Raw genomic sequence first — 14776 nt, 5'->3', positions numbered from 1 at the left:
ACCCCCCCCCCCCCCTCCTCTCCCAGCTTTTCTCATTGACAAGTAAAACCCCGCGTTTCGAACCCCACCTAATACACACACACACACATTTTCCACGTGTCACCCCAATCCTCCGTCCCTTCCCATGCCGATCCAACGGCCCCGTTTGGCTTTCAACTAACCCATCGGCCTACCCACCCCGCACTCGCCTGCCTATAAAAGCATCCCATTATTGTTGAACCAACTCAGGAAAGATTTGCACTCTCTCCTTGATCACTAGACAAATCGGAAAATCTCTCCGCCCTCCTCCTCCTACCCCCAAAAGAAAAAAAAACTCCTCCGCTCGCATTTTCTTCGGCTTTCGGCAATCATTGTTGTAGTAACTTGCATAAAAACACACAAACAAACGTCATGGCACCCAACACCGGCAACGGGAACGTGGCATCAGTGGAGTCATCATTTTGCCAAGGAGGATACGACCCGCTGAACTGGAACATGGCCGCGGAGTCGCTGACGGGGAGCCACCTGGACGAGCTGAAGAGAATGGTCAGCGATTACCGGAAGCCGGTGGTGAAGCTGGGAGGGGAGCACCTGACGATAGGGCAGGTGGCGGCGATTGCGAACCACGACGCGGGCGTGCGGGTGGAGCTGTCGGAGGAGAAGAGGGCTGGGGTGAAGGCCAGCAGTGACTGGGTGATGGATTCAATGGGGAAGGGTACAGACAGCTACGGTGTGACCACCGGGTTCGGTGCAACATCCCACCGGAGAACCAAAAACGGTGGAGCTCTTCAGAGAGAACTGATCAGGTAAGTTTTTATTTTACTGTCTTCTGTAATAAGTAATTTATTTTGCTTACGTTAGTTAATTAAAATCTGAACAGTCGACTTTGGACGGCCATTTATTGGGTTTGGACGTTCGATGATGTTCCGTTTAAACCATAGTTGTCTCACATCATGTAGTTATTGATGGATGGATGTTATAAGTAGGTATCATATTAATGATGAATTTCGAGGAAAATATAAGTTTCTATATTCTCATTTTTTTCAAAAGTTTATCGTATAATTAGTATATTTATTTTTAATATATGAATCAAACAGTCCGATAAGTTATATTGTTAATTTAGAAAAAAAAATTAGAAGAATTACTTAACAAGTAATTGACTAGCAATATTTTGAGAAAGGTTTTTACTACAAAAATAAATATTAAGTAATTACGTACGTAATTTATTAATATTCAATTTTGTAATAAAAACTTTTCGTAAAGTAATTACTAATATTCATTTTTGTAGTAAAAACCTCTCTCAAAATATTTTTGACGGCTGAAATTGACAATTTTGGTTTTTTCCTTGTTTTGAGTGGTCAAAAATACTTTTGGATGAAACACGTCCATACAAATATGTATCATATACGTAGAAGCAACATACCAAAAATACGAGATCAGAAAAATTTTCTCATTTTTCACAAAGCACCAGGACAGCACGTGGTTTGTAGGAAAAATAATTTCATGATGGGTGCTTTCATAATCACCAATTTTTGTGTACATCACAATCTGGTCCAATATGGATCGATACCCAATGGTGTGGTTCCGTACTTTCACCTACTGTTTTGGGTTTTGGAGATTACTGACGTGATTAGTTATTATGAAAAACAAACACATAATCATTTTAGGCAAGAATTATTAATTTTGATTGTTTTTGTTACTTGCGACTCAAACTAACTTATTTTCTGATTGGACAGATTCTTGAATGCGGGAATTTTTGGAAGCAGCTTAGACTCAAATCACAAATTGCCTCACACCGCAACAAGGGCGGCGATGCTAGTGAGGATCAACACCCTCCTCCAGGGTTATTCGGGGATTAGGTTTGAAATCCTGGAAGCCATTACCAAACTCATCAACAGCAACGTCACCCCATGCCTGCCTCTTCGGGGCACCATCACCGCGTCGGGAGACTTGGTTCCCCTCTCGTACATTGCTGGGCTTTTGATAGGCAGGCCCAATTCAAAGTCCATCGGGCCTAACGGAGAGACCCTAACCCCAGCTGAGGCCTTTAAGTTGGCTGGAATTGAGGGTGATTTCTTTGAGTTGCAACCCAAGGAAGGCCTTGCTATGGTGAATGGCACTGCTGTTGGGTCTGGTATGGCTTCTGTGGTGCTGTTTGAGGCTAACACTCTAGCTGTTCTGGCCGAAATCATGTCAGCAATTTTCGCTGAAGTTATGCAAGGAAAGCCGGAGTTTACAGACCACTTGACTCACAAACTGAAGCATCACCCTGGCCAGATTGAAGCTGCAGCCATAATGGAGCACATTCTTGATGGAAGCTCATATGTGAAAGAAGCGAAAAAGGTTCACGAAATGGACCCTCTTCAAAAGCCTAAGCAAGACAGATATGCTCTAAGAACCTCCCCACAATGGCTAGGCCCCCTGATTGAGGTTATCAGGTCATCAACCAAAATGATTGAGAGGGAGATCAACTCTGTCAACGACAATCCATTGATCGATGTCTCGAGGAACAAGGCTTTACATGGTGGAAACTTCCAAGGAACCCCAATTGGTACTGCCATGGACAACACCAGACTTGCCATTGCCTCAATTGGGAAACTCATATTTGCACAATTCTCTGAGCTTGTCAATGACTACTACAACAATGGCTTGCCTTCCAACCTCTCAGGTGGCAGCAACCCAAGTTTGGACTACGGGTTCAAAGGTGCAGAAATCGCAATGGCATCTTACTGCTCCGAGCTTCAGTTTCTTGCCAACCCTGTGACCAACCATGTCCAAAGTGCTGAGCAACACAACCAAGACGTCAACTCATTGGGACTGATCTCCTCAAGGAAAACATCCGAGGCTGTCGACATTTTGAAGCTGATGTCATCCACTTTCCTAGTTGCACTGTGCCAAGCTATTGATCTCAGGTATGTGGAGGAGAACTTGAAGAACGTTGTCAAGAACACTGTAAGTAATGTAGCAAAGAGGACCCTGACCGTTGCCCCCAACGGTGATCTTCACCCCTCTCGATTCTCCGAGAAACACCTGCTCTCAGTCGTGGACCGCGAGTACCTTTTCTCCTACGTTGACGACCCCTGCCTTGCCACTTACCCATTGATGCAGAAACTGAGGGCAGAGCTAGTTGAACATGCTTTGAATAATGGTGACAAAGAGAAGAGCGCAAACACCTCCATCTTCCACAAGATTGCTGCTTTCGAAGAGGAACTGAAGAATGTCCTGCCAAGAGAAGTCGACAATGCCAGGATCGAAATTGAGAATGGGAAAGCAGAGATCGCAAACAGGATCAAGGACTGCAGGTCTTACCCATTGTACAGGTTTGTGAGGGAGGAATTGGGGACTAGTTTGTTGACAGGTGAGAAAACCAAGTCGCCTGGAGAAGAATGTGACAAGGTGTTCAATGCAATCTGCCGCGGAAAGCTCATTGATCCTCTGCTGGAGTGTTTGAAGGAGTGGAATGGTGCCCCCCTGCCCATAGCTTGAGAGTACAGCTTTTGGTGGAAATTTGTTTTATTGGTTTTCATGTTCTATTGGTGTCTATACAAGGCTGAAGCCTTGAAACTGAATTAAAGAGTCTGTTTTTTTATTTTTACTTTTTTCTTACTTTGTTGCTTATAATGGTGTCCTTGTAAAAGCTGATCTTCCACAGATCACAAAAAAGGCACAAAATGTGTCTTTTCCCAGTACAAAAATAGAAGTTTCTTTATTACTAAACTCTCTCTGTCTCTATAGTAGTGATAACTTAAGAACCCTCAATCTCCGCATAATGCACATTAATTCAGTAACTGCATGACTGTTCTTAATGATAAAACCTAGTCTCAGAAGTTCACCGCACACACTCTTAACGAAAATCGATATCTCGATTCTGCCCAAAGAAGAGCATGAAACATATAAGGTAAACAAGGGGAAAACAGAATGATAGAAACCGAGAGATTCAGCTCCCCATTGGCCCATTTTGCCTTTTCAAGTGAGAATTAATGTTAAAGTGTGCGCCTATCTTTTATATACCAAGTCCAATTGATGTCGAGAAGAGAGAGAGAAAAAAAAAAAAAAAAAGAATAGTTGGATTTCATGATTCATTGGATGGAAATGTCAAAAGCATTACTAATCAATATGAGTTCTTTCAACACTTTGGTAGGTGATCATTCTCAACAGGCTTGTAGGTGAGGGGTTTAGGTGCACCAATCCTGGATGGAAGAGGCGTTGGTTGTGGGCCTTGTGGCGGATTTGGCTTAGCCTGTGAAGGGTTGTTTTTTGCCCGAGCTACTGAACTGCTGGACCTTGTTAAGGGTTGCAAACTAGCTGTTGATATATAACGGTTCTAGTCAGATTGAATGTAAAGCAATGGAGGTGATACCATAGTCTAACCTCCTCGTAGGCTTCAGTTTCTTCAATGGTTCAATCTTTTCTCCAAACACAGACGTAAAAGCTTGCTTGATGAATAAACTTTCCTACTGAATTCGATTTCTGATTAAAAAAGAAACTATTGGTGGTAGGTGAAGGTGAATTGGTTAAGGTCTCAATCAAGACGAACCCACAAGCAATACAATAGCTGCCAGAGTTAGGTGGATAATGATGGATTTCTTATAGTAAGAGGTGGAAATGGTCTAAAGCAGCAAAAAATTAAGAAGATCCAAAAATTCTTCATGAGAAATACAGTATAGGACTAGTTCATTTGAATAACATTGAACAAAATGATTCAAACCTAAAATAATAAGAAACAAGAAAATTGAAAAGATTTTAAAGCTCTTCATGAACAATAACAAGTATAGTATAGGATTAGTTCATTTAAATAACATTGAACAAAACGATTCAAACCTAGAGTAATAAGAAACAAGAAAATTGGAGATCAGAATAGAGAGATGATGATGATAACCTAGTGGGGCGTGTGATTTGTGGACGGCAGATGACATAGATGAGGCTTGAGAGTAGTGAGCATCGTGGGGTGGTAGGTTTGAGAGGATTATTGAAGGACACAACAAGACTTTTTTAGGGTTCGGTTACTACTGTGTGTTCAAGGCATTTTATTGAACACTTAAAAATCGAATGGAACCACTACATTAGAGCTACAATGAAGGGGTATAGTAAGAGTTTTCAATGACGGCAAGTCCTCCACCATTAATCTTTACCGTTAGTTTTTATGGGTTCGTCTACGGTACATTAACTAGACTACTTCGATTCAAATATATATTAGCTTCATGCATTAGTCAACTAGTTTGGGACTACTTTATTTTTGTATATATTGAACTAGTATATTTCTGTATCCAACTAATTCTACTTGATGTATTGGTACGTTGATGTACCATAGAACTTGTCAAGTTCTCACATCTCTTGTCACTTGAGCTATAATCTGGAACAATACGTTGTATAACTTCATGTCAATGTACTGATATATTAAGTAGCTTAGTTCGATATAAAGGTAAAATAATTTGATACAAAAGCAGAGTAATATCAAATTAGTTACCAATCCATACAACCAATCTACATTTGAATCAACTAGTTTATGTGATGTGTTAAGAACTTAATAGTTAATACATTGATATACCATATACGAATCATCGGAACTATATCATTTTCATTCATCAAAATTTCCACAAGAAAATTTAAGATCAATTCTTTTTTATTATAATGTCAATAAGGAAAACTGAACAAAAAAGATATATATATATATATATATATATATATATATATATATATATATATATATATATAAGAGAAAACCTAAATTTACATTTCCAATTGGCCGGTAAACATCATCCACATATGCTATACAATGTATCTATTAGGTAAACAAACACACTAATCATTTTTATTTCATAGCAACTCAATCAACATCAATTCATAGACCCAAAATCAATACAAACGATTAGCATAACCATATATAAGGATGCAAATTTCATAAACCACTGCAAGTGGCTTAGTGGTTCTTGCCTAGTTGGGTGTGCTCCCCAACCTAGGTTCGAATCCCAAAGCTGTCAAAGTGGCCAGGCACTGTGCTGCAATGCACAGTTGGAGCATTTCACATGCGCCGAAGGGGTTTATCTTGGGCCTACAAGATTCAAGATTTGGGTATTTTGTGGGGTTGTAATTCAAGGCTAGTCATGCTAGCTTCATAGCTATTTGTGACTATCTTTGTTTTTTCCTACACTTTTCTACTCTTTGTTATTTGAATTTTGTAATTTTGATGTTCATAATTATGGGTAGTGAGTAATTTTCTTGTTGGGTTTTAGGGTTGTGTCCCTAACCCAAATTTTGTGTAAAAGATGTTTAATTTAATGTAATGATGCAATTTTCATATGATGGATGCTTATATCTATTTTTGTTGGGTTAAAATACATGTCTAGGAGCCTAGTCAACTCTAGGGTGTGTATTTTGAGCATGTCTAGTATGGAGTTAGGGGCTTGACCCCCTCTAATTCCTAAGCTAGAAACCTTCAATTTCGTATTCGAGGGGTTATAAGCATGGTGATTTACACCCGTTGCGTGATTGCGCGGGCGGGTCGCTTAGTAGTCTAATTCCTCGATCTCTACGCCTCTTGATGTGAATTAGTAATCCTTGAACCGGCTCTAATTCATGCCAAGTGAGTCCCTACGGCCCTTGAACCGGAGTAGGAATACCATGAAAGGGAATTTAGGTCCTTGAGCCTTGAACCGCCTTGGATACGACTACCGCCAAAGTAGGAAATTTGCATCTATATTAGATTAGCTTCCAACACATGAAATTGGGTGAAGGAACCTCCCTAACACCCGACATTCCCATTTATTTGGTTACACTTTTATTAATTTATTTGCATTTTTATTAATTGCTTTACATTTCATTACATTTTGTTAATCTAAAATCAACTCTCAAAATATTGAACTCCAACTCATTGTAAATATTCATCACTAGGCTCTTAGTTTTGATTAGGCTTTGGTGAAAATCAAAGCCGAGCATTGCTAAGGCTTGGTGTCTTAGATTAACATTTTTATTTATTTTCTTTTTCTTTTCTTTGTTTGCTAAGTGTCTTTATTTCCGATTACCCAAGGATTGTGGGTTAGCCACTAATCCCCGTGGTACGATAAACTTTGGGCATAATATTTCCCTATCTTGACAATGATACGTACGCTTGCGTAAATGTGTATCCAAGTCAATGACTGTGCGTAAATGTGTATCCAAGTCAAGTAAAAGAAATTATAAAGAAAAGAGGGAAAATGGAGGAAGGAGATGGGAGAAGAGAGCAACCCAAAGGGGCTGCCTCTGTTTTTTTTTTTTGAAAGGGGTTTGGAACCCAGCCTAGCTGGGAGGCTCAGCTCCACGCCCGGTTCCATTTATTGAAGTAATACTTTGCAACGGGGGGGACATAAAACCTGAACCCCGTGCTACATTAGAAAGATTACAAACATCCTCATAGAGAACATCCCGAATAATAACAGGAGTTTCATCTAACCATACATCAGAAATGTAATTAAAACTAGCAAGGTGCGCTAACCTGTTGGCTACACCGTTTGCTTCATGGAAGATGTGACTAACCTGAATTGAGTGAAAAGATGTCAAATATGACTTACAATCATCGATAATACGCCCAATTTCAGATCTATCTTCCACATCACGCTGTAGAGCAGTAACAACAAGGGAGCAATCGCTCTCAACATCAATAACGGTCATGTCCTGATGGATCGCCAATAAGAGCCCAGGCCTACATGCTTCAGCCTCCATATGTAAAGCAGATGAAGCATGTGGGAAATACCGAGCCAGAGCTGCCAAGCACATACCATTTTCATCACGTATCACAACTCCCACTCCACCATCACCGTAATCAAAGGGCTGCCTCTGTTTTGTGGTTTTTGGTGCGGCTACCATTGATTAATTTATGGTTTAATTAATCATCATGCTGTTGATTCTCTTTGCTTCTTCACGTGCCCACCATTGTTAATTAAACATTTGTTTAATTAACACTTTTTTTGCTTCTTTTATTTTTATTTTTCTTTTCTCCTTCTTCTTCTCTCTCAATGTATTTCCGCATATATTATCGGAGGCAATTGGATTCCGCTCCTTTGATAGCGTTGACCCGCATTGACTATTTCGTCTCTTTCTCAGAAACTCCAATTAGCTCCAATTTTGCACCATTTTCCTCCAAAATTCTCAACTCCGCTTATTTGCTACAAAATAAATAAAAATTGATTAGTTACATATTAATTAACTTGAGAATTGACTTATTTCTAGTGCTTTCGATATAATTACACGTATATAAATGCGTGTAATCACACCCCCACACTTGAACTTTGCTTGTCCTCAAGCAAACTAAATGAAATCTAATCCCCTTGACAAAGTCAAAAAAAGGATGCAAATTTCATAACTGATACTTGTTTATGCAAATTTACGCTATTCTAACACCATTTTTGTTTCACTCTCTTTTTAGAAATCCTCACATCTCAATAAAAACAAAATAATATTCTCAGAACATATTTCTTTGCACATGATTTGGATCTTTTCTTTTGAAAGAAAAATAAAGAATTGTGTGTTGTGTGAGTGGGTTGGTGAAAAAATTTAAAATTAGAGAAAAATGAAAATTGAGTTGGGGGTTGGTGACGTCCAGTGACACTTCACCAGTTCACCTCCAAATCTCCACGTAATATGTAAACCTTGCCAACTGCCAACACTATAAATACCTCGTAAAACCAACTCCCACTTCGTGCTCAGCTCTCTTCTCTCGTCTCTCGTCTCTCTTAACACAACTCTCGCTAATTCAATCCATGGCGTACGAGCGAATTCTCTTGGGGATGGGCAACCCCCTTCTGGACATTTCTGCTGTTGTGGATGAAGATTTCTTGAAAAAGTAAGACCCTTTATATCACTTTGATTACATTTCCAGTCCACTGTTACTGTTTTGTTGCCCAGAAAAAAAAAATGAAAAAAAGATGATGATTTGGGACCTGTTGTTGTAAAGTTTCAATCTTTATTGTGATTAGCTTGATGGGTATCGTCTGTTTTGTGATTGTGTTGTATGGGACAAGCTCATATAGATTGATCTAAACAGATCTGCATGGTTTAGTGTTTTTTTGCTTTGTTTGCTGGGCTTGAATCACGACTGTGATGCAATTGCTACATTGTTTTAGGTACCCAGATGAGTATTGATTGAGTTCTTGCTAGTATGGATGTGGTGTGATATATTGAAAGAGAATAATGTACCCCTTGTCACTGATGTTGGGGACTGTGTGCTTTGAAATAGTATTTAAATGGTTTTCCTATCTGGGGTTGCTCTGTTTTGACGTTCAGATGTTTCTAAATGCTGATAGTAGTTTATTTAGTTTTATTTCGATCTGTGTGACAGTGCATAACATGCATTGTTTGGTATGGAGGCCTAATTGAGGTGATTGGTTTGTTGGCAGATATGATATCAAGCCGAACAATGCTATTCTTGCTGAGGACAAGCACCTGCCCATGTAATTTTACTTCATCCTTTGTTTTTCTTACTTTCTCTTTGCTTAGTGACGAAAGGTGTAACTTCTTAAAATTTTAAAAGGGATTCGAGTTTTGTGAGTAGTGGGTAATTTGGTTATGAGATCATGTTTACTTTATGGCATTTGCAACTTCCTAATGTATTGCACTTTTCGGGTACAATCTCATGGTTATGGGGATGGTTTTTAAAGGTATGACGAATTGGCTGCCAAGGGCAACGTAGAATACATTGCTGGAGGTAATGTGACAGTTTCTTCTCTTTGGGTTATGTTATATGTTGTTATCTTGTTTGCAAAATTTGCTCGATGATGAAGCCTGTTTTCCTTTGTAAAACAATTAGGCTGATGGACTATATGTTCATTGTTCTATCTTTTAGGTGCTACTCAAAATTCAATCAAAGTTGCCCAGGTTCGTTAATAGTTTATTACAGAATTTTGTATTTTTAATGTAATGATCTGCTTAATTATATACAATCTTGCTACAATCTCTAAATTTGTGTGTGTTTGTTATAGTGGATGCTCCAAATTCCTGGTGCTACTAGTTACATAGGATGCATTGGGAAGGACAAGTTCGGCGAGGAGATGAAGAAAGATTGTACAAAGGCTGGTGTTAATGTGAGTTTCTCTAAATATTGGCTTCTTACTTATCTTTCAACTATTTGTAAATATAATATTATCTATATATTTGTAACCAGGTACAATATTATGAAGATGAAAAGGCTCCAACAGGCACATGTGCAGTTTGTGTAGTTGGTGGTGAGAGGTAAGTTTCACATCTTGTATGTTTTAAAATGATCAAAGTAGGGCTATGTTTGTTACATCTCCCTGTAATGTTGAATTTACAATTCTTATATGCCAATTTGTAGCTCTACAAGAAAACTTCCTGGCCATCTCATGCTGCTATTCTTTACTGCTATAACTGGCCTTTGTTTTCTGCATATAGTTTTTGCTCATGGCTTGTTGAACAAAAGAATACCTGCATATAGTTGTCATTCTTTTTCTTGTGAAATAGTCCTACTGTCTGTCATACTTTGCTGGGCTAAATGTCTCGGAACAACCAATGTACAGGTCTCTTGTTGCTAACTTATCAGCTGCAAACTGTTACAAATCTGAGCATTTGAAGCGACCAGAAAATTGGGCCTTGGGTATTACTTCCCTTGCTCTCTTTTTTAATGAAGTTTGTTCTCTTACTTTTGTTCTTATATTCTTTTGGACTCACCTTTATTTGAAATTGTGCTTGAACAGTGGAAAAGGCAAAATACTTCTACATTGCTGGGTTTTTCCTTACTGTGTCTCCAGAGTCAATTCAACTTGTTGCTAAACATGCAGCTGCAAACAACAAGGTACCAGCAGTGTAGATTATTTTTGGACCGAGAATCAATAACAGAGTTGCATCTTTTTCTCTTCTATTATAGAATCAGTAGCTTCAGCAGCCTTCTCTTGCATCTGCAGGTCTTCATGATGAATCTTTCTGCTCCTTTCATATGCGAGTTCTTCAAGGATGTGCAGGAGAAAGCCCTACCGTAAGTTCTTCCCAGTCATAAAAAACTCATAATGTTCTCAGTGGAGAGTTCTGAATTACCTTTTTGTGTAGGTACATGGACTATGTTTTTGGAAATGAGACAGAAGCAAGAACCTTTGCCAGGGTTCATGGCTGGGAGGTAAACTACTCAATCTTTGGTATTCCATCTCTAATAGCAGAACTTATAACTACCAGTCACTTATGATGACTTTCGCAATCAGACTGAAAATGTTGAGGAGATCGCTATTAAGATTTCCCAGTTGCCCAAAGCATCAGGGACACACAAGAGGATTACTGTTATCACACAAGGAGCAGATCCTGTTGTGGTTGCTGAGGACGGGAAGGTGAAGTTATATCCTGTTATCTTGTTACCAAAGGAGAAACTGGTTGATACCAATGGAGCTGGTATGTGATCTTTTATCCTTTATCTGGATTTTGTTTATAATTTACTTTGTTAAGGAGAGCCAGAGCTTTTAAAATCTAATGAGTAGAGAGGCTGTTGTACAATAAAACATTACCCAATTGAGGTGAGTATCTGGTTATCAATTAAAGAAAAAGAGAATTATAATAGGATTATTACTTTTTATTTTCTGGGAATGAAAGTCTTAAATGATATAAGCTAATTGGATATATTGCTAGCTGTTAGTAATGGGGTGATGGTATTGTTAATAAGTTATTGATGTTGCATTCTTGGTGAAATAAGTTGATTGAGAAATCTGGATTACAAATCATGAACAGATTCAGTTCCAATTAACAAAAACGATGATTCTTCTTGTGCCAGGGGATGCATTTGTTGGAGGATTTTTGTCTCAGCTGGTTCAAGAGAAGCCCATTGAAGACTGTGTTAGAGCTGGTTGTTATGCATCCAATGTTGTCATCCAAAGGTCAGGCTGCACATACCCCGAAAAGCCTGATTTCCATTAAGCTCATTTCTCAAGCTCCTCCTAGTTATTTCTGTGGTATAGTTGGTTTTCTTGGGCGATTTCTGCCAATGTAATCGTGGCTGCCTGTGGCCTTAGTCTCCTAAACCCATTTATCTAGTTGAGGGGTTTATTGTTGTTGACGTTACTTTGGTTGTGGTCCTTGTCACAAGAAGGCATTGAATTATATATCTTTATATTAATATAAAGAATGCTGAAAAAGATAATTTCACTAGTCCGTTTCCATATTTTTCTGGTTTAATTTCAGTTCCTTGCATTATCTTAAAACGTGGTTGATCATTGATGCCCCAAAGAATTCTTCTTCCAGGAGTACGATTAATTTACAAACTTGTACAGTTTTCGACATGAAAAGTAGACCCTGCGAATATGGTTATCAATTAATCATTCAAATTATAGGTTGTACATTATACAAGCCATTCAATTGAAGCAGGATTAATTTAGTGGACTAAGCTAATCTTGAAAAAGAAATGAAGAAAGCAAATAGGCGTCTTTGGTAATCGTGGCTGAAAATTTTTCACCAGTAGAATGGTTGCTCAGTTACATGCGCAATTCTAGTTACAATTGGCCTAGGAAAGCACCAGACTCATAGGTCATAATTCCAGATAGATGCTTTGACTTGAGGAAGCTCTACCCTTGCAATAGCTGAAAATGACTCGATGCCAAACCCTATATAACTGGGTGGGAATATGCCATAATACAGTACTTCACCATCAAGGAACGTAGATGGAGTTCCTAGTCGAGCATCCTAAGCATGAAGTCTGGCTGGTGCCTAACCAACAATGGAAAGTTTAACATGTGAAAGAAATAAATTGAGATTCTGTGAAGACTTATAGAACTGAATAGCAACGTTAGAAGTGGCATGGTGGGGGGGGAGGGGGAGCACATAGCATATAGATAAAGCAGTAGATTAGCCTATATGGTGGAGTTTTGCAGTTTGAGAAATAGCGCGTTTCACCCACAAAGTTACTTCTCCATAAGCCTATCAGATCTTGATTCTTATCGTAGTCTAGCCCTCTAGTCTATGACCAAAAGGAGGCATCAAATTTATGACCATTGGATGGACTAGCTAAGCCTTACTTGCTTAGGGATTGATTGTGCCTTACACAGAGTGGTTGGTTATTCTGATTTGGGTTTAGTGTGATGACTCTTTCCTTTAGAGAAGTTATTCTAGTCGAGAAAGTAATAGTTCTTTCCTTGATGAGGCATCAAATTGACCAATGCCCTCTTCTGTTCACATTAATTAACTCTATAATCAGTTCTTGCATTAATGAAAATGCCGAGTTACATTGCCTCTGAACAGGTTAAATATCTGAGCTTGCATTGTCTTCATACTTGTTATACCTGCTAAGTACTAAGCTAGAGTTTCTTGCACTAAAAACAACAACTTATGTAGACTCTAGAGAGACGTCAGATCATCACATGAACTAGCTTAATATCTGAGCAATATAATTCATTGCTGTGTTACACAATGTACAAGCACAATATAGATTTATATGGATGCAGATCTTCTCTCATATTGCATGTGACTGTAATAAGAAAATCAAATAAAGAGGGAGTGTGGGTTTGAGCAGGTTGGAAGAACTTCATAAATTATTATCTAAAGTCCAATTTGTTGTAAAAAATCTATAGCTATATGTCTGTGCATATATATATATATATATATATATATATATATATAGGATTTTTCTCAGGTAAGGATGTCCTTAGTTTTTCTTATGGAACGGATTTACTGTTTTCACCCACTTTCCGATCACATTTTCACATCTTAACCGTTCAGTTTTTAGGTCCTAATGTATGGATCACCTCTGCAAAATTTCAGCCAATTTGGTGATCGTTAAGGCGTCCAAAACTGCAATTTACACGAACGAACCGAATCTGTCGAACCGGAACCGTTCGTTTACATTGTTGTAATTTGCAGTTTTGGATGCCTTAATGATCACCAATTTGGCTGAAATTTTGCAGAGGTGATCTATACATTAGGACCTAAAAACTGAACGGTTAAGATGTGAAAATTTGATCGGAAAGTGGGTGAAAACCGGAAATTCGTACCTAAGAAAAACTAAGGACATCCTTAGTGTAGCCGGACTGATATAGGATTTTTCTCAGGTAAGGATGTCCTTAGTTTTTCTTATGGAACGGAAAGTGGGTGAAAACCGGAAATTCGTACCTAAGAAAAACTAAGGACATCCTTAGTGTAGCCGGACTGTATATATATATATATATATATATATATATATATATATATATATATAATCTTTGATGAACACATAGGAATGGGAGTCTCTGATGCTGTTAATACTCTATTTTATACAATTATTCAACATTTCATAGGCACACCTAGTCACATTACCTCTAGAATCCATGATCAACTTAGTAATCTTAGATGCCCCACCTTAAGCGATTTTAAATGGTATAAAGATGTTTTTATTTCTAGAGTTATGCTTAGAGATGATAGTAACCAACCCTTTTGGAAAGAAAAATTCATAAATGGTTTACCTAAACTTTTTGCCCACAAAATTAGACAAGTCTTAAGTAATGAAACAGGACACATTAATTATGATACTCTTACATACGGAAACATTATTACCGTTATCCAAAAAGAAGGGTTAAAAATGTGTATAGATATGAAACTAAACTCTCAAGTCAAATCCGATAAGAAAACAGCCAAATATGAATTAGGCAATTTTTGTGAACAATATGGTCTCCCATCTTTACCTCCTTCCCGACGACATAAAAAGAAAAATAATGAATTTGACTACCATCATACAACAAGAAAATTTAACCGCAATAAATTTTACTCAAGAAACAAAAATGATTTTGAACCAAATAAATTTTACTCTAAAAACAAATTTCGAAAACCTTGGCCCAGAAAAACAAATCATCATTCAAAAAAG

At 38.2% G+C, this 14776-nt stretch overlaps 2 protein-coding genes across 2 annotated transcripts; both read left to right on the top strand.

The window, feature by feature from the left end:
* Positions 1 to 215: 215 nt before the first annotated feature.
* Positions 216 to 3696, top strand: LOC133714143 (phenylalanine ammonia-lyase 1). Its single transcript, XM_062140214.1, has 2 exons — positions 216 to 785; positions 1716 to 3696. Exons 1-2 carry the CDS (start codon positions 391 to 393, stop codon positions 3463 to 3465), a joined length of 2145 nt encoding a protein of 714 aa, XP_061996198.1. The 5' UTR covers positions 216 to 390; the 3' UTR covers positions 3466 to 3696.
* A 4943-nt stretch (positions 3697 to 8639) lies between these two features.
* On the top strand, positions 8640 to 12096 carry LOC133715010 (adenosine kinase 2-like). Its single transcript, XM_062141314.1, has 12 exons — positions 8640 to 8797; positions 9351 to 9404; positions 9612 to 9658; positions 9797 to 9828; positions 9933 to 10034; positions 10115 to 10182; positions 10488 to 10564; positions 10665 to 10762; positions 10872 to 10942; positions 11014 to 11080; positions 11163 to 11346; positions 11723 to 12096. Exons 1-12 carry the CDS (start codon positions 8715 to 8717, stop codon positions 11863 to 11865), a joined length of 1026 nt encoding a protein of 341 aa, XP_061997298.1. The 5' UTR covers positions 8640 to 8714; the 3' UTR covers positions 11866 to 12096.
* The last annotated feature ends 2680 nt before the right edge of the window (positions 12097 to 14776 follow it).

Source organism: Rosa rugosa, chromosome 6 (assembly GCF_958449725.1).
Source record: "Rosa rugosa chromosome 6, drRosRugo1.1, whole genome shotgun sequence".
Lineage (NCBI taxonomy): Eukaryota > Viridiplantae > Streptophyta > Magnoliopsida > Rosales > Rosaceae > Rosa > Rosa rugosa.
Note: the sequence above shows the minus strand (reverse complement) of the source record. Positions and strands in the feature narration are given on the sequence as shown.